Source organism: Terrapene carolina, unplaced genomic scaffold (genome assembly GCF_002925995.2).
Source record: "Terrapene carolina triunguis isolate 2854851 unplaced genomic scaffold, T_m_triunguis-2.0 Scaffold111, whole genome shotgun sequence".
In the NCBI taxonomy this organism is placed as follows: Eukaryota; Metazoa; Chordata; order Testudines; family Emydidae; genus Terrapene; species Terrapene triunguis.
This window is the reverse complement of record NW_020664462.1, coordinates 15,622,105-15,641,094: the sequence shown is the minus strand read 5'-3', so window position 1 is coordinate 15,641,094 and position 18,990 is coordinate 15,622,105. Positions and strand designations below refer to the sequence as shown.

General features: G+C 35.2%; 1 protein-coding gene across 1 annotated transcript; it reads left to right on the top strand.

Annotated features, from left to right (window-relative positions):
• Positions 1-11,047: 11,047 nt before the first annotated feature.
• On the top strand, positions 11,048-18,508 carry CNPY1 (canopy FGF signaling regulator 1). The gene is made up of 4 exons (XM_024198929.1): positions 11,048-11,114; positions 11,428-11,631; positions 13,373-13,469; positions 18,435-18,508. Exons 1-4 carry the CDS (start codon positions 11,112-11,114, stop codon positions 18,470-18,472), a joined length of 342 nt encoding a protein of 113 aa, XP_024054697.1. The 5' UTR covers positions 11,048-11,111; the 3' UTR covers positions 18,473-18,508.
• The last annotated feature ends 482 nt before the right edge of the window (positions 18,509-18,990 follow it).

The window sequence follows — 18,990 nt, the reverse complement described above, 5'->3', positions numbered from 1 at the left end:
AGATTCCTCATTGGTCACTGCTGCCTGTCAATCCTGTTTGGAAAGGAAATATCCATCAATTCCAGACTAGTGGAGTTGGGATGCAAAAGATAACTTACAAGTTACAAGTAAAATTACTTTGTTTACTTCAAAACGTTCTGTAATGCCTTCTATTTAAATCTACAATAATTATCAGAATATCTTCTGATTAATCTATGATTTTCTCAGGCTTGCGATTTTGATATCATGCCCATGAAGTGTAAATTTTTTTGTCAATTGGAAATGAAATGTGTAACATTTTTAATCTACAGTAAAAGCTCAGAGTTACAAACACCTCGGGAATGGAGGTTGGGTGTAACTCTGAAATGTTCGTAACTCTGAACAAAACTTTTTTCAAAAGTTTACAACTGAACATTGACCTAATACAGCTTTGAAACTTTACTATGCAGAAGAAAAATGCTGCTTTTAACCATCTTAATTTAAATGGAACAAGCACAGAAACAGTTTCCTCACCTTGTCAAATCTTTTTTTAAACTTTCCCTTATTTTTAGTAGTTTATGTTTAACACAGCACTGTACTATGTTTGCTTTTTGTGTGTGTGTGTCTCGGCTGATGCCTGATTGAGTCCTTTGGGTTTCAAATGAGGTGTGTGGTTGACCAGTCAGTTCATCACTCTGGTGTTTGTAACTCTGAGGGTCTACTTATGTTACAAACCAGTGGTATTCAGCTCACGGGTCTTTATAGCTCTGAATGGGGGTCTCCTCTGACGCCCGTGTCAATTGTTGGGCAATGTATCTGACGTTAATGTGGCAGTTACTTTGGGGAGGAGAAATGGCAATTTGGAAAAAAAAACATCAGAGAGACACTCAGGCAGAGGGACTAAACCCATATTTGCACAGGTATATCTGCTTTGATGTTGAAGCTTTCAGAAAGTTACTCTAGTGGAAATATTCTATACATGCTACTTCATAATAAGCTTGTCATATTCATTGTGTATTTGAAAGGTTTAATTTGTGATTGTTCAATATCAAAGTCTCTTTAGCTGTTATGGGTTGAGTGTCACTGTTACAACCATCTCGTTGAGCGTTGGATGTATTCTGTTACTGTATGTTTGTGCATCTGTAGTTGGCCAGATTTTCAAAGTTAGACATGCACAGTTTCCGACGTAGTTTTCCACATTCTTAACTCGCGCATGCACAAGTACTTGATGTACATGCAATTATGTGTGCTTCACTTTGAAAATGTGGACTTACCTGTATGCTGTTGTTTTATATGTCCTGTTTAAACTTGCCATTTTGCCTTGAATAAATACAATTATTTTTAGTATTTGTAGAATTACCTATACTTATTATAGAAAATACCCAAGAATACCCCAAATAGTGTAGTAAAGTTATTTAGCTATATCTAAGGCATTATCAAAGGTGGTTGGCAAGCTCTTAAGGTAGATCACTCAGAAAATATGCATGTGCTTTCAATGTTTGGAATAACTGTCTTTAGAAACACCCTATAAGACACAGCCCATCAACCATTTTTGCAATTATATTTATTAGCTTCATGCACTTCACAAAAAGCAGTTGATTTTTGTGGCTTTTGTCATATTAACCAAATTTAAGAAATATCTTAGTTGTACCTTTCCTCTTCAGTTAAACTAACAATGTCAAACTATCGATCAGTTACTACTGTTGATTCTTTTACCTGATGTTGTTGGTCTCCATCTATTTGTTATTCATAAAGTACATTTCAGTGGTTAGCTAAAATCAACTCTGAGTTTCTGCTTTCTTCAGAATGTGGGTTAATTCTTTTGGAGAAATGTGGGTAGTCCCAAAAGACTGTCATAAGAACATGACCTTTGGTACCTGTCAGTGTAGTAAAGAGGCAGTCTTTCCTGACAGCTGTGGTGATAATCCTCTTTGTCTCTGTTAAGTGATAGCTGATAAGTCTGTATAGAATTAGTTTGTAATGTTTATTTATCAACAGATCCCATTTCTCCACATGGCTAAATTAGTTGGCGGAAACTCATGGGGAAGGCAAGTTTAACTCAGAATGTTTATATTTAAATGAAAGTTTGTAGTTGCTCTAATTTGATTTGCCTTATATATGTAGGTAGCTATATTGTAGGCTAGGAAACAGGCCTAAAACTTGATAGTAGTGTTTTTTTGTTTTTTTTGTTTTTTTAGAAAAGGGCAAAATCCATACTGAAACATAAGAATTTCTAAAATATCTTTTGCAAAAAGGAAAGATGGAAGGACTGTCAGCTTCAACATGTGCTTGTGTTCAACTGAGTGAAGTAAGGAAGCGCAGTACGTTAATTTCTTGCAACCATGTTTTTTGGACAGCGAGGTCCCAATCTTGAGCTGTGCTGACGCTCACTCAGCGTGGCTGAGCAGCAGAGTATAAAGGTGCCTTTAAGCCCACTTCTGCACTTCCTGACCATCTCTTGGACAGTTGGCTGCTCTGTAATTTAGAGCTACCCTGAACCTTCTCTAAACTAGGCTGTCTTGTCACAGTCCCCTAGAAACTGTTACATTGTCCAGAGATCACTAGGGGAAGCCTCAGCCACACATTTAGGGCAGTTTTCAGGCCCTATAGTGCTGCCTGAGTGGTTCAAAGAGCCTTAGTATGAACCAGGAACTGGCCCTATAATTCTTTGATTTCCATAGAATTCTGTTATGGGGGACATGTACTTATATCTGTCAGTGTCCACATATGAAATATGGCTCATGCAGATGATTTGAGGTCTGGTCAGAATGTTGCCATGTGCACACGGAGGAGGGCTCATAGCAGCTAACAGATAAGTGTGCATTACTCACAGTTCTACTCAGAAAGGTGACTGTGTAAAAATGACACCTTCGTACTCAGCTGAGCTTGCATGTATTGAGAGAGCTGATTCTCAGCAGCACACTTGGCTGGGTTTGAAGGGTGCCCATCTCATCTCAGTGCTTGGTCTTAAAGCATCTTCTGGGATCCACATTGCTGAAGAATACAATTCAAGACTGTGTATTACTATAGAAAATCCTTCAAAAAATAGGCCTAATTACTGGTGTGATTACCTCTCGCTTTTCCTAGCAGTAAAATTCAGCTGGGCCATGTCGGCTGTTGATCCATCATTCACAAAGGCCCAAGACTTTCTTTAGCAAGGGTCCTTAGTTGCCCTTTACTGAGGCATTCTCCCAGCAGTTCCAAGCTGAGAAGCTAAAGTAACACTGTGCTAGACTGAAGACGATAGACAGCAAGGCCCCAATTCAGCAAAACACTTCAGTACCTGCTTAAATCCCACTGAAGTCAATGGGTCCACTCACATACTTCAGTTTGAGCACATGCTGTGCTGTTTTGCTGAATCAGAGTCTAAATTGTCATCAGTCAGGAGAGGCATAACAAGAGAATTAGAGCTGTTTAATGTCTCCTCCTCTTCTGGCTGTAGATCTTATGTGTTTTTATATGGCTACAGTCATTTTGAAATCCTGCTGCCTTTCCTTTACCCATGAAGGGTGCATACAGAAATCTTGGTCTGGACTTTGTGTGCAATCGTTCTAGTTGTAAAAGTAGTGCTGCTGAGGGTGCTCTTTGCTCCAGAGATTCATAGTAGACTTACTGTGGCAAGCTCTGGCTCTCGTGTTGTTTAGGTAGGGTGTCTTTCTTCAGTAAGGAAAGTGTATTGCTGGGGAAATAGAATCCATTAGATTGCAACCCTGTGCAGCTTGGAATAGAGAAGAGAGCCCCTTGCCAGGTGACATGGGGAGTGTGTCCGTTCTCCCTGCTTCCTCCCCAGCCTGTTCTGTCCAGTCACCTGAAGCAAGTTTTCAATCATCCAAAAGTACATTCAATGGCAGAGTGCCCCACGGTGTGCCGCCTTCCACCTCTCCTGAGCTGAGTGAGCCTAGCTGGATAGATGAATGGGGTCATGAGCCAAGTCTCCTGCAGTTAACCATTATTTCCTGTGAATAAAGAATGGTTAAGGTTGAGTAGAATGTCAGCAAACCTTTCATCCCCGCTCCTTTCAGCTGTCTGTGTTCTTACCCACAAGCCATACAAAGTGTTCTGGCTTGTTTGTCAGATATGTGGCCAGCTGGCTCCTTTGCATAATGAGTGTGCTGTGGGAGGACCTGGTGTATTTGGCTCCACATCTGTGGAGACAATTCCTGATGTGGTATAGTTGACCATTCATTTCCACGTTTTTCACAAGGAGTCGCAAGTGGCACTTGTGTACATTCCACACTCACAGCATCTCCCATGTGGGAGAAGGCTGCTCTTATGGAAGGGGTGTTGCAGAGATGAGTATACTCGTAATGCTCACTTACTTCCTGAACACAAACCTGGCAAATGTCCATGGTAATTCCAACAACCAGTGTCTTTAACTTAAAAATGTCTGGTTCTAGGGAGAGATTTTAGGTGGTTAATGTTCAGTCCCTGGTCATATTCCTAAAAATCACAACATTATTTTAGTCCATTCCAGTGACCTTCTGAAATGATTCTGTGACAAGGAAATTGAAAGGTGGCGATATCTTGAAAGAATCCAGGAAAGGATGAACATTTGCATGGTGCTGGGGATCTGATTCACCTAGGCCTTGTCTGTATTCAGAGTTACATCACTTTTAGTAAGGGTGTGATTTTTAAACCATTTTGGTTAAATCAGTGCAAAACACAATGTGGACACTCTTAATCTGGTTTCAAACCTATGGTATCGATTTATCTTAATTTGGTAAGGAATTGATAAACTGAATTGATATACATCTGGTTAAAATTTAATTGAGTGTCCTCACTGTGTTTTACATCAGTTTTAACTAAACCAGTTTAAAAACCAATTTAAAGGGGGCAACTTTGAATATAGACAATGCCTAATTTTCAATGTTATGCCAGTGTAACTCCATTGACTTCAATGGAATTACTCCTGAGTTATATGGGAGGAGAATCAAGGGCCTGTATTTCTGGAGAGAGAATATGGGGGAGGGATAGATGCTGTTTCTTGAGCTTCTAGAAAGGAAATCTAGGACGCATATAAACTTTCAGCTGATTAGAAAACTTTATTCACTGTCATGTATAAACCTAGTTGAAATTTCCTTAGGGATTTCCCTTTATTTATATAGTTTCCTGTGCTGGAGTTATGAATCCATTGTCTGTACAGATGCTGTTGCTTTAAAATCATTCCATTAATAGAACATCAAAAACAGACGCTTCCCCACTTTTGACGTCTTGCTCTTTTATTCAGAAGGTTGGGCACCATCATCCGTCTGCACCCAAATGTGCATGGAAGTGGAAAAGTTATTTGGAAAATCCGTTACAGAATTTACAAAGTACTAACTTCTGGGAGAGAAAAATCTTAGTGGCTACTCAGAGAGGGGAGCACATTTGGACTAAGGAGAGTTTGAGGGGGATACACAGGAAATCCTGGTACTAATTCCATGGATCTCAGGGTATCCCTGTAAAAGGCTGGCCCTCTGTGTTCTTTGGCTCCCTCCTATTACTAGCAGCACAGCTCAATCAGAATAATTAGTGACCTGATTGGGACTGTATAGTTACATCATCTGCATGGCTAGAAGCCATATACAGAACCCAACTTAGTGCAGTTATATCTTCCCCAGTTTGCCAAGGAAATGAACAGTACTCAATCTCTGCCTTCAGACAGATACACCCCAAATCATTTGCAGTCTCAACCATGTGGTGTTCATCAGAGGGGCTTTTATTGTCTCAGGAGAGGTGAGAGAGGAGAATGAATGGCCACATGGGCTCCTCTTCACCTGCTTCCTAGGCGTATTTGGATGGGTTAGATTCCCTCTGTGCCATGCAGTGGAAGGGATACCCTTTGCTGGTACTTGCTGAACACCTTGCATTCAGCTAACAGAATGATTTCATTTATACTAAGCAGACGCATCCTGGGCTTGTTCTGTAAGGGGCTTGTCAGCGACTAGTAGAAATATTGAATAGGTAACATCCCCCTCTGACACTTAAGGAACACTAATGCTCAGGAGCATGTACCTGATTTCTGAAGGCAGCTCAACATTCTTTTAAAGAAGGTGTTCAATTTTAAGGAGAAAATGAAAGTGGGAGTGTAAATAAAGTTTGTGTTTTGATAGGACGGTTTGTTTGGATTGCCTGGTTGTTACTTCAGGCGCATTGGGCAGTGTTTGGATGCCCATTAGAGATGGTAAGCAACCGGTTAATGGTTTAGAGCAAAACTTAGGAAAATGGGTATTCGAGCAAACTGTATTTCAGCTGAAGAAGAGGTGTGTATGAGGTGATCCTTTTTCTATAGTGATGAGGGCTTCATATTATTCAGAATAACAAACACTTGCCCTGCAGGTTTTTAAGTGACTAGATTAAACAAGCGTTAATTAACAGCAATTATAGGCTTATGTTTATATCAGCTATATAAGTGGGTATGATGGGTTTATCATGCCATCTGCACAATGTTGCCTTTTTTAAAAAAAGTTACCCCTTTTTTTTTTTTTTTTTTTTTTTCAGACCTTTTTCCCTTTAGGAACATAGGCTTTCCGACACAGACCACTAAAACTAAGCCTATTCCAGAAGAAACAGAGTCCAGATGATGAATGAGTACTTTAATCATATTTTGAAGTCCTCTTTCACTTCTATCCGTGAATTAAAGTGGCAGTGAACTCATTGGGATAATATTTCTTTTTGTATGGGTGTAGCTTCAGCTGCCAGTTTGCTTCTGCTTTTTCTTAGTGGGTTGCTAGTGACCATTTTTAAATGTTTAAAAAGAACCCAAACCCATACTACTCTTTGGATACCATAGGAGAGTGAAGTATATTACTATTATTATGATGTTCAGTTATGGTTAGGAGTTGAGCAATAATTTTTTCTGGCACTAGTTAAAGTTTGAATAGCCTGCATTAGACCAGAGATTACACATATTTTGAATTCTGGCATTAACTAAACCAGTTTAATATTTGGAGCTGGCCTTAAATGAAAAGGAATGCAACTGTTGAGTTTGTGACTTGCTGTGGAATACCATAGTGTGAATTTCTTCCTTTTTCAGAAAGTTCTTAATTCCAGATATTAAAATGCTGGAGAATTTTACTGAAAGTGAAGTTACGCTGATTAGTTACACTACAAAAGCTAATGTATGTACATCTGCTTGGATCACGTCTTTAATAGTAATAATAATGGCTAACTTTGCTCATGGAACACCTCACTTAAAGTGTATCTATTCAAACACAATTAACATCACAGCTGAGAGCTGCTTTTTATTTTTAAGTAAACAATATTCCAATTGTCTGATTAACAGAGTGACTTCCTCCCATATTACAAGAATTTCACCTCTTTCCTTAATAACATGAACTCTCCTGCTTTTAAAGTTGAATTTGTTATGAATGGATACTGGAAAGGTAAATTCTTAAAAGTTTCTTTTAAATGTTCTGTTACACAATACAGTTTCTTTTATTGATTAAGCCCAGATGGTCTGCTCATGCAGCAAACAGATATTTTTACAAACCTTTATTATGCCTCATTAGAATTCACTCCTTTAGATGATTTCTAATTGTATTGTCTAATAAAACTAAACCTTAGAAGCTATTTGCATATTATATGAAGAAATCTCATACAACAAACTCACAGTGGATTCAATTAACATAATAGCTAATTATATATCCCATCAGCCTTTAGAGTAGCTCAGCATTCATGTTTCTCCTGTTTTAGCCTAGAGCAAAGGAGGTTTGAATTTTCACTTCTAAATATTGACTTTTAACTAATATCAAAAATGATTTGAACACTTTGTGGATGAAAAGATAGTGATTAAACTACGTGAAACATTTTAAAATACGTGTTTAAAAATTATTTGAAACAATTTCCAATAAAATATAAAGCTTTGCATATGATCAGTTCTGGCTCTCTCTCTATTTTTTTTAAATATAACCAAATATGTACCGTTTTATTGAAAAAACACTTGATTGTTTTTGAAAATGCATATATACTGCAGTTACATTTTTATATCTCTTATCACACAACATAACGCAATTGTGGTATCTATCAAGCAAAGAAATTTACGATGAGCTTAACAGACATAGTAATGAACTGGCATATGAACATCCTGTAACTGACTGTTATTAAGGTATTGCCATAGTAATCTGTAATTAATTCTCTAGCTGTCTTTTGAAATTGGCTGAAATATTCTGGAAAACAAAAATAAACAGCAAAAATTTCAGTGAACTTTTTTAAAAAACTAAAGGGTATCTTTTTTTCTTTTTAAACACTTCAAATCATATGAAGAATCAACAGATTATTAAATGATTAACAAAAAAAATCAAACATTTAGAATGATCAGAGGCTGTGATTTATCTGAAAAATTAAAATAGTTCATGCATTCTATCATCAATATGCACATCAAATGTAGTGACTAATTTGCTGGGTATCATATTTATATTTTTACAAAAAATAGCAGATAAAGTTTGGTGCAGGGTAAAATGGCTTTGTCCCATTACAATGATGGCTGTCTTTTCATTCATATTTTAATGAGGTTAGTATCTCTGAGACAGCTTTTTCGGGGAGGAGGCCCATGTCTCCGGTACAATTACAATAGGAGTTGCTTTATTGACAAGTACTATTCAAAATCTTCACAGTATAGAAAGAAAGGCTTTAGTTTTCTGCCACTTGTCCAAATACTTATTGCTCTTATTATTAAAACACTTTTTAAAAGAACACTCAACTTTTGGGGGTCAGGTATAACTCTGAGTATATTTCAACAAAATCTTTTATATTCTTTTAAATTCAAGTTGTACTTGGTTTTAATAAAAGCTCATTATCCAACAGCTAATAAGTAGACACCAGAAATGAACAGATACATACATCTATCATGCGTAAGGGTTTACCATATATATGCATACCCCATTCAATATAGTTTACAGGGACTGAGAGTCTGATTCCAGACAAACTAATAGTTATGTGAAAAAATTAAGTTATTCAGAGGTCACATGTTAAGTATAATTTTTTATTAACTTGACAAGAAAAAATTGAATGTAACCATTTTAAAGCAAAGTTCTTGTAATTATGATTTTATTAATCTACTTCACGAATATGCTACTCCTAAAATGATTTTCCTAAATATAATAAGACAACATACTGAAATACAAAGAGAAGTTAAGAAAATGCAGTTCATATGTTGGCTTCTGAGAACATTATGGGAAATATAATAGGTGGTGGAAATGAGAGCAAAAAATGGCATATAAATATAAGAATAAACAGGTTGCAAAATTCCTTTAATAAGTGTTAACCCCTGTACACAAAGTATCTAGGGAATTTGATCTGTAGCTGCTGTTACATGCATTGTGAAGTTTGATTTTCATTCAGAATGTTACAGAAGCATTTTTTAATGCATAGGTGGTTTGTTTTCAGCATATAGTAGTAGTCTCATTCTCTATGTTCTTATACAGTACTTGCCACCCATGATGTATACTCTTGCTAAGCCACTGTTAGCTTTTGTGATTGGATCGGGAGTTACTGACAGGAAGGGGATGGGGAAGAGTGTAAGTATGTGAGTGAATTCTTGAACAACAGTTGGACTATAAATAGATCTCTTTTTCAGAACTTAAAATACAGTCTTGCTTGTATTAGGACAACACGGTAGATCTCTTTTTATCTGCAAATCAGTATAGTTAGTATATCCATTAAAAATCCCCCCTGCTAGTGAGCTGGTTTTGATTTATTGTCCTGAAAGTAGGTTTAGAGGTGTGTGTGTGTAGTATAGTAATAGCTTATTGCTACTGAAAGCACATTGGGTCAGATACATCTTTGGTATAACCTCATTGACCTTAGTGGAAGTTACACCGGAAGAGCATTTGGTCTATTATGTCAAATCTTTTGTCTTTTGCAAGAGGATTTGTAAAAGTTCTATTTTATTTGCAAATTCAGTTTTTCTTTTTTGCATATTAAATATTTGGAAGAAGCAGTCAGACATATCAATGTGCCATGTTGTCTTGTTATCCTCAACTTCTAATGGGTGGGAAAAAACCACTTGAGATTGGAATCCATAATTCAAATAGTCTTTCAGGAACCATGTTGTGCTGCCATTAGCTTCCCTTGCTTTATGATACACATTTGCTTTTTAAATGTTAATATTGAAATTAATAAAATAGTTTTCATAGCAAAATGAACTAAACCCAACCTTACTGTAAAATAGGATACACATCTCTCTAAATGTAGATTATTTTAAACTAAAAACTGACTTTTTAAAAAAAAATACAGTGTTTGCCTCATGCCCTTTTTGCTTTTTCCAGGTTTCATAAAAAAGTAGATTCCACATCCAGAATGAGGTTGGGGGAGGAGGATTTCATAATAGGACCTAGTTTAAGAAGAAGAAAAACCTTTAGGCTTTAATTTTAATTCTCCTGCCTCTATTTATCTGATCTGTGGCCAGATGGTGGTGAAGCAGGGAAACCCTTTGTGTAAATGAAGCACACATGTGAAAGTGCTTCTGTAATGTAATCATTGAGACCGGAAGGGTTCATACTGTGTCTGAAAAGAGACAATAGAGACTGGATATATCAACATTGCAGAAATCGAGTTCATTTGTGATTCAGCCCCTTTGACTATGGTTGTCATGAAAACTTCCTACTTTGATCAGCAGAGGGTGGAGAGAAAAATCTTCTAAAGGTCCAAGGATGCAGCACTGTTGTTTACTGTGCACTTGGCTTCAGTTCACGCCCCCTTCCGGAAGAAGCAACAGAGATAGGAGCATCTTGCACCTTGACCTGTCTAGACGGGAGAGAAGTTTTTTGTCCCCGTTACCAAGGGCGAGGGGTGCTCTTTGACCCTGGGAGCACTAGCTGTTGAGACTCTCACTAAGTGTGTAGGTAGTGTCTAAATGTTTCTGCTGAATTCTTGCTTAATTCTGAAGGAAAGGGAATGGACAAAGACATGGACCAGCTGTTCGAAAATAAAGCTGAAATAGTAGAACCTGGGAGAAGTTAAATTTTGTAAGCTATTATTTTCTTCACAAAACCCCTGGGAGGTATTAAACAGCTGCATCTGAGTTGACGAACAGCAACTAAGACAGACCAAGTGAAAGCAAAAGACTTTCTAGAACTCTACTTCAACTAAAGAAACAAAGTGACTTAGGAAATCTTTCATGGTTATGTCGATAAAATATCAACTGTAGTCTATGGTCTCTATTTATTTGCTGCATGGTATATGTCTTTTTGAATGACAATATGTTTACAAATTAAAATCTGATAACTGCATTCTAGAATTGGTTCAGTATAAAGGGGATGTTTTATGCAAGAGTAAATGTTTTATTTTTCAGTGTCACCTTAGATTTAGCTGACATTTTTAATTATGTATGTAATATAATATGGGTCAACAATTATGCAGATTAAGAGATATGCACTGATTCTTTTTCTCTGTCTATGACACATCGGTCTATAGAGGTACAATCTCTTAAAGTTATTTTTGGTAATATGTATAATAAGAAAAGAAAATTCCATTTTCCTCCCCCACTAGGTTCCTTTAGCAAAGTCAGAGACCTACTTAACGGAAGTATTGGAAAATATATGTGATAGAATGAATGATTACCAACTGCAAGTGGATCCTCAAACCCAAAAAAGGACATTCAAGAGATTTGCTCCTAGGAAAGATGAGAAAATCTATGCAGATTTTAAAAAATTCTATTTTTATTCTGATGCTTACAAACCTTTGAAATTTGCGGTAAGCTAACATAACAAATTGGTAACATTGTATGTTAAAGTATTACTAGTGTATACTCTTTACTGTATGATAAATATAGCTTCAAGTACTAAATTCGTGCATATAGTAAATTGTTTTAATAATAACATATTCTAATATGCTCTGTATTTGCTTGTCACAGTATCGCGTTAAGTGTTTTAAAATAATAATGTGGTTTATAATGTTATTTAGAAACAGATGGCATTTTACTTGCAAGAACTACCCATGGATTATACTGTGTGTTCTCAGTTTACATGTTACAAATTTCCCAAACTGGAACAATTCAAATTATGTTTTACTTGGGGAATTTTTGTAAGTGATTAAATACAAATCAGTGTTACTAAGGAAGTATATTTGTTAATTTCTGTGCAGGAAATAGGGAGTTATGGTGTTGGGTAAAAATCCAAATTAATACTACTGTAATTTTAATATTTATAGTTGGATTAAAGAAGGAGGAGGGGTGTCATCTTTTCTTTAGGCCTTGTTGAATGGAGACAAATTTCTGTGAGCTAATTCAAGAATGCTGGCTTAGGCTGAGTTAAACAAATGTTTAGGTGCCAGTTTCATCATATAATTTTGTTTTGTTTATGCATTAAGTATCTTTCTAGTGTCAGGAAACACACAATATAGAAAAGAGTGTCTAGGGCAGTGATTTGCTGCATATGATTCCACATGTATTCAGTTCACCACAAACGCAATGTTGTGAGACTATTAAATCCATGAAATTAAGCCAGCGTGCACATTTAGTGACTTGCATTTTCACTGAGAAGTAAAGGTAATGGCTGAGTTTCAAAGATGTTGAGTGCTGTGAAATGTTGACTTAAAACAGGTAAAAAATCTTATTCTTGCAATGGCACATTCTAGAGCTAATTTTTCGAGAAATACAAGAGATTTTTTTTGTAGTAGAGTTATGACTTCTTTATTTAAATCAGAGTTTTCCTTAGTGTATTTTTTTTTAATTGCAATCCATTTCATGGGGCTTCTACCCTTGTTTAATGATTAAACCATAGTCTGGGCTTTTGGGAAAGTACTTTCTGTCCTTCGTAATATGTGCTCAGGATTGCCAAAAGATAACTGTAGATAATACAGCTCTTCAGAACAAAATGTCTCTTTAGACACACTCCACCAAGACTCTGCCTCAGCAGTAGTGTTGAACCCTGTTCAGAACATCAGAAATCCATTTTCTATAAGTTAAGTCAAATTACTGATAGTCTTTAAAATGTTTAAAACATTGAAAAGAGACCATTTGGTAGATTACTGTCAATTTTGTTATCTGTAGTGAAACCAAAGATGCATTAGTTTGATCAGACAGCTTTATTTATCTGCACATTGTGAATATTAGTGTATTAACATGAAATGGATTAGTATTTAATTTAACTTTTGAGTGACTATTCCATGAATATAGTGACTGACATTGAAAGGTGTTCTTTCAAAAGCAAGTAAAATGTGACTTGTAAATGATTTCTTATCCTACTTCGTGTATTTTTAAAAAGACAACCAGACAGAGCATATAGTTAAATCTTAAGGAATATTTTGAAAATTAACAGGCAATCATTTGTTTGTACAAAACAGGAAGTGCAAACCAAAATAAGGTTCCCCTTTCCACTGTATTACTTTACAGTTCTGGTTTAGCAATCTTGTTTATTTCTTTGCTGGAGTGGTACTGTCTCTGTGTGTATGTGTATGTATATATAATATATATGTTCCTGTTTTATTCTTACAGTGTGAAAGTATTATAGAAGAGTATGAAGATGAAATTTTCTCACTTATCGCCCAAGAGGCAGACTATCTAGCTGACAAGCTGTGCAGTGAAAAATCAGGTACTGTGTCTGATGTAACATGTGCTCTCTCTACAGCATTTTTTTCTCCCTCCCCCCACCCCGAAACCTAGTGTACTGCTTTGGGTGCAACAAACCACTTTGGAGGAGAAGTGTTAGCTGAATAAGCAACAGCACTACATAACTATTTTTAAAATGGTTCTTTTGAAAGAAAGATTTTAACATCTGTTTTTAATTCTTTTGCACATTTGAACGTAGCATAATTTCAGCATTCCACATCTAATGAAGTGTGTTTTTCTCCTAGTGTTACACGGTCAGCACATTTTTACTCTGTGTATTTGTTTTGCCATCCCAAAGCAAGGAATGAAAATAACCTCTTGCAATAAAACAGAGGGGTGTGTGTGGGGGGGGGAACGACCTTTTTTTTAAGTTTAATTGTTTATTGCTCATAGTTCATGTTACAAGCTAGAATTAACATGCATCCATCAATTTGTGAACAGAACTCTTCATAGACATCAGCGGGGAGTTCTGCTTAAAACTTTAAAACTGCTGTCATGCTATAGATGCTTGTTAGAAAAAATGCATTTAAATACATTGGCATTCCTATGCCAAATATATTCCTCTCAAAAATGTAATGCCTCTTAGAACTTTGAAACTAGGAAAAAATGCCTTGATAAATGACATTTAGTTTATTTATTACGAAAATTCATACATTATGCTATTTGTTGGTCATGTTTTCAATGTGATTTTATTTTATGTAATCATTTTTAAAACCAAGAAGCACATCATTGAATGCACTTAGTATCGTAAAATTATAAATGTGGCGGGACCATCCTTTTTGGATGTGCTTTTTATAGTGAAAAGTGATAGAATATGCGTTGAAATATTGATCTTAGAATCAATGTTTGTAATATTAGTATGTGTTTTAAGGTTCAAAGTCTTTAATATGTAGCACATACAATAAAAGTACTAAAGTTGATTTGATAGAAGTTAATAGAAATAAGTATATAGAATTTGTTCATGTTAGTGTGTATTTTAACATATGCTGAAAAAGTTCGATCTAGAGGGCTGGAAAAATCCATTATTATAAAGTTTAAAGTTCTTTTTATCAGCTATGCAGACAAATCATTTAAAAAATAGAACTTTCCAATAATGTTTCAATTAAAAAAAATAATTTATGCTGTAGTTATAGAGCTATATTTGGTCTTAATAATCAGTAGATGAAGAGTTTAGCACAAATAATTCTCAAAACACCTCAGCTCCTTCAAAATGCACAGTATTGTTTTTGCTGTTGTGCTTGTTAAAGAAAAAGGCAATTTAGAGGTAAAAATAAAGACCTCGAAAGGACAGTGTAGAAAAACAATAATGAATATGCTTTTCGTAAACAAATAAGTTGAGTAGCTTTCTTCACCTTGCTGGCTGTTGTCACAATTGCCTGTAAACCTGGTGTAAAATAACTGTTTTGTACACCTTAGATAATAGGCCAAGTTGCACAGAAAATATTTATGCTTAAAACCAACCTATTGTGAAATATCTTTCTTCATTAACAAGATGCCCTAATTTTTTTTTACAATCATTTTGTTGGGCTGTTAAATTCAACTGTATGACCATATTTGCTGCATATATTCATTCAACATTATAACTTTGATAAAACAATTCCCTAATTTACAGTGGAAAAGATTCTCATTGTTACATGTTAGTCTTACTCACATGAGCATCCCCATTGAAGTAGGTGACTGTTTACATGAGTAGGGAGAGCAGGGCTTGGAACTTGCGTGACTGAGGAAATATCAAAAATTCTTTGCAGAAGGGGAAAAAGTTTAGTACTCTTTCCTCTTACCAGCAATTAGCACAGACAAATAAGATGCCATTTAATAAGCAAAACAATGCAAATAGTTGCCATTGCAAATTCAAGAAGCTACAAAAACCATAGTCACGCTAAAAAGAAAACCTCTCTAACACTGTGAAGAAATGCAGAGGGAAATAAATTAATCTGCCATTCTTTGTATGATCTGATTTTACAAGGAAAAAAAGTCATTATGTTAAAGGAAAAAGAAAATCGAAAACTCATAAGAAAACTTTTTTTCAAAAAAGCCACTATGCACAGTTTTTTAAATTAATTAATATAATAAGCCATGAAAAGGGATAAAAAGACATTTATTAAACACCAGTGAAATTCAATGAAAGCAAAATGCCACAAATAATCTTGCAGCTAGCAGCTGGTTGAGGAAAAGTGTGATACCTGAGTGGTAGGAAAATGTCTGTCTGAATTTTCCGTGGAATTTGGCATCAAACTCCTGAGAAAATGGAAATTGCAATTCTCTGAAAATCATTGTGTAAAGATGTGTGCCAAGTATAAAACACTTATATGCAACTTAGTACAGCTGATAAGAATTAAAAGTGACTTTTGTAATATTTTATCTATATTACAATGGTATACTTCATTAATATGTTAAATTAAAGCAATATTATAGACTTATGTTCTTACTGTCAACTTTTGGCGCTTTGCATCCATAGTTGTATGTGTGAATTCAAGATACCATTTTAAACATTGTGGGTGCAAAAATTATCATACCAGAGTGACCAACATGGACACACTTTATATAAAGTTTTGCTATGGGCAAATAATTGATTTTACTGCTATGCATTTCATCTTAAAGGAAAATCAAAATAGTTGGTTTAACCTCCATAATGTTAATTTGTTAAAAGCAAAGGATGTGAATGTGACTTATGCTGGTAACCTATAACAAATGTCCTATTATCAGTATAATCAAATATATCCCTTCTAATCCATGCTAAGGTAAAATATTAAAGGGCACAATATCCTCTCAATGCATAAACATGATGCTAATAGGAGTCATGTGCACGCTGAGAAGAAACTACTCACAAGACATGTTTAGTACTTCTTTTTTTAGTCACATCTCTATTCTAGATGTTATATACATGTTCATAATACACTGGTGTTTCTTGTTTGATTAAAGAATGGAAAAACTTCAGTGAAGTGTTTTAGAAAGATCAAACTGTTTGATATTTGTAACCATAGATCAGTTTTCTGTCACACATATTCTTTGATCACACAAAAAAATCTCTATGCTACCCTTTCCATAGACAAGCAATCAAAAGTGCTTAGACATGCCTTTAGATATTCTACAATTTTTCACATGCCTAAGAGTCTAGGAGTTAGTTCTCAAACACATTACCTTTTTTTTTTCCAAGCTACAAACAGGAAGGTCAAATTTCTAATTTGACCAATCAAAGGATAACGTGTTTGATAAATAAAGTCAGACTGATGTATCCTGAATTAACAAGTGTTGTCCAAAATTTTTCATTCCCTCCCCGCCCCCAACAATGATAATTGTGGAACACTGACATATCAATGGTTTCTAATTCAGATTTTGTACTGAATTATGATAAAGTGCATTTAAACCAATGAGAAATAGGAAACCAGCCAACAGTGGATTATATTAATGTATAGTCTAGTGTCAATTGTTTTATCAGCGGAAAACAATACAAGCACTAGCAGTGAAAGCTATAATTAAAGTAACAGTGAGACTTCTATTAACGCTGCAAAATTATTCTTTTTGGCTGAAATTTTCCATTCTTGGTCTCATTCCAAAGGTGATTTTTAATTATTCATTTACTAATTATGAAATTTTGAGCAGATTCTATTCACCCATTTTTGAGTTATGCAAGGGTGGTGGTGGGGAAACCCTTTTCTCCTTTAAAAAGACTTTTTCTGCAATTGTATTACCCAAACAGTTGTGTTTTGCAAGTTGATACTTTCTAGGTTGCTAGTTCTCACTGAGAACTAAACTCCAGGACAGTTTGCCAAAGCTAAAAAATATTACAGTGATAAGCAATGAAAATACCTGTTTTGTGTATGTGTGGCACGTTAAATTTCCACTAGGTTAAGTGTTATGATACTGTTTACTGGGTTATGAAATAAAGCACATACATTGGTTATATAGATGTGGTATTGTGTTGATATTTCACTGTGGAATTCCATAGTTTCACTGTTTTTTTGTTTGTTTTTGACCATGCAGCAATGGAAATTCACAGTCAATACAGAGACTTGTGTTTTAGGCTCCTTTCCTGCAATGGAGTCTGTTAGCACAGACTTCAGTAAGACTTTACAGAGATAGAAGGGTACATGCTGGCAGATCTGATTACAGAATTGGGGCCATAATCTCCTTTTATTTAAAAAAAAATGAATTCAAACCATATTTTAATGTAACCTTAAGGTTACAATTAAACACACTCAGAAGTCAGGCAATACACAAATTAAATTTCATATTAACCCGAACTCTTCACATTGCATAATAGTGAAATTTTCTACCACGACTAATGTTGCTAAATGTAACTTTAGGACATAATATGCCCAGTTCTACCCTCAGAGATCCACACATAACTTCAGTCAATTTCAGCGAGTACGTGGAAATAGCTGAAGAACGGATTGAAACCCGTGTATGCAATGTGCTTACATTAAGGTCACTGTGGAAACCTTGGGCGTTTCCTGAGTTTGAAGTGTTTAAATATGTATTTCAGTAAAATATGCATCTATGTTTTATGTGATGTGATAATTAAGGAATCTGTATTGCATAGCTCATAATGGGATAACGGTTGACTTAAAATGAACACGCAGATTATTTCATAGCATTTAAAACATTTTGCAAAGATGCCACCCCACATGCGTTTGCATGGATCTTATTCATACCATGTAACAGACGTGTTGGCCCCTAAAATACTTAAACTTAACATATCTGGAAACCAGGGGGCAAAGACTGGTAGTTTTACAGTACTTTTTAAAAGGCCTGGTTGCTCTGTGTTAAAGAGGGATGGATCATCGGTATCCAGGAAAAATACAGGCTTGGTATCAAAGCCTCAGTATTATACTTCAGACACCCACTTGTCACTGGTTTATTGTTATTTATTCAAAAGTTATGTGCTTTTAACAAAATGTAACCGTTTAAAACATTAGTAACGATATGTAACTCTTTTTCCCCTCAGGTCTTTGTGAAGAATCTGCTACTCACACTGAGCTATAGCATCGATAAACTATGAATTTTACAGAGTGAAGTAAGATGACAACCACAAAAAAAATCTTCCTGTGTAATCAAATAGTGATTCTCTGCCTTTTTTGCCCCTGTAATATCTTGTTTTTTACATTTATATTTTTAGATGTGCGTAAGTTCCTGTTTGTTTAATTTTTTTATGTTTTCATATTAAAATATTTAAACTGAAGTTTGCATGGTTTTGGCAAGGATCTTAGGTTTAACATGTAATTAATTATTGACCATTTCTATAGGTAAAACAATTGACATCTCAAGATATTCATGCCAGGTGTGTTAATTTTGACAAAACCAATGTCTGATTGTAAAAAAAAAAAGTACTATTTGAGTGTGAAAATTATGGCTCTTGTTTAACTGAAACAAATACCTAATACAATTTAAGTAAACCTGTTACTGTTCTTGTGCATTTGTCCTTTGTTATAACAAATGGTTGATTCTAATGTACTTCCAAATATACATGAACAAATTTTACTACAAAATAGTTTTGAGTACTT

Bases quoted from the DNA above. Each gene is read 5' to 3' on its own strand.
- CNPY1 (XM_024198929.1), top strand. The intron at 11,632-13,372 runs GTAAGCTAACAT...TTATTCTTACAG, and splicing joins ACAAACCTTTGAAATTTGCG to TGTGAAAGTATTATAGAAGA. The intron at 13,470-18,434 runs GTACTGTGTCTG...TTTTCCCCTCAG, and splicing joins GCTGTGCAGTGAAAAATCAG to GTCTTTGTGAAGAATCTGCT.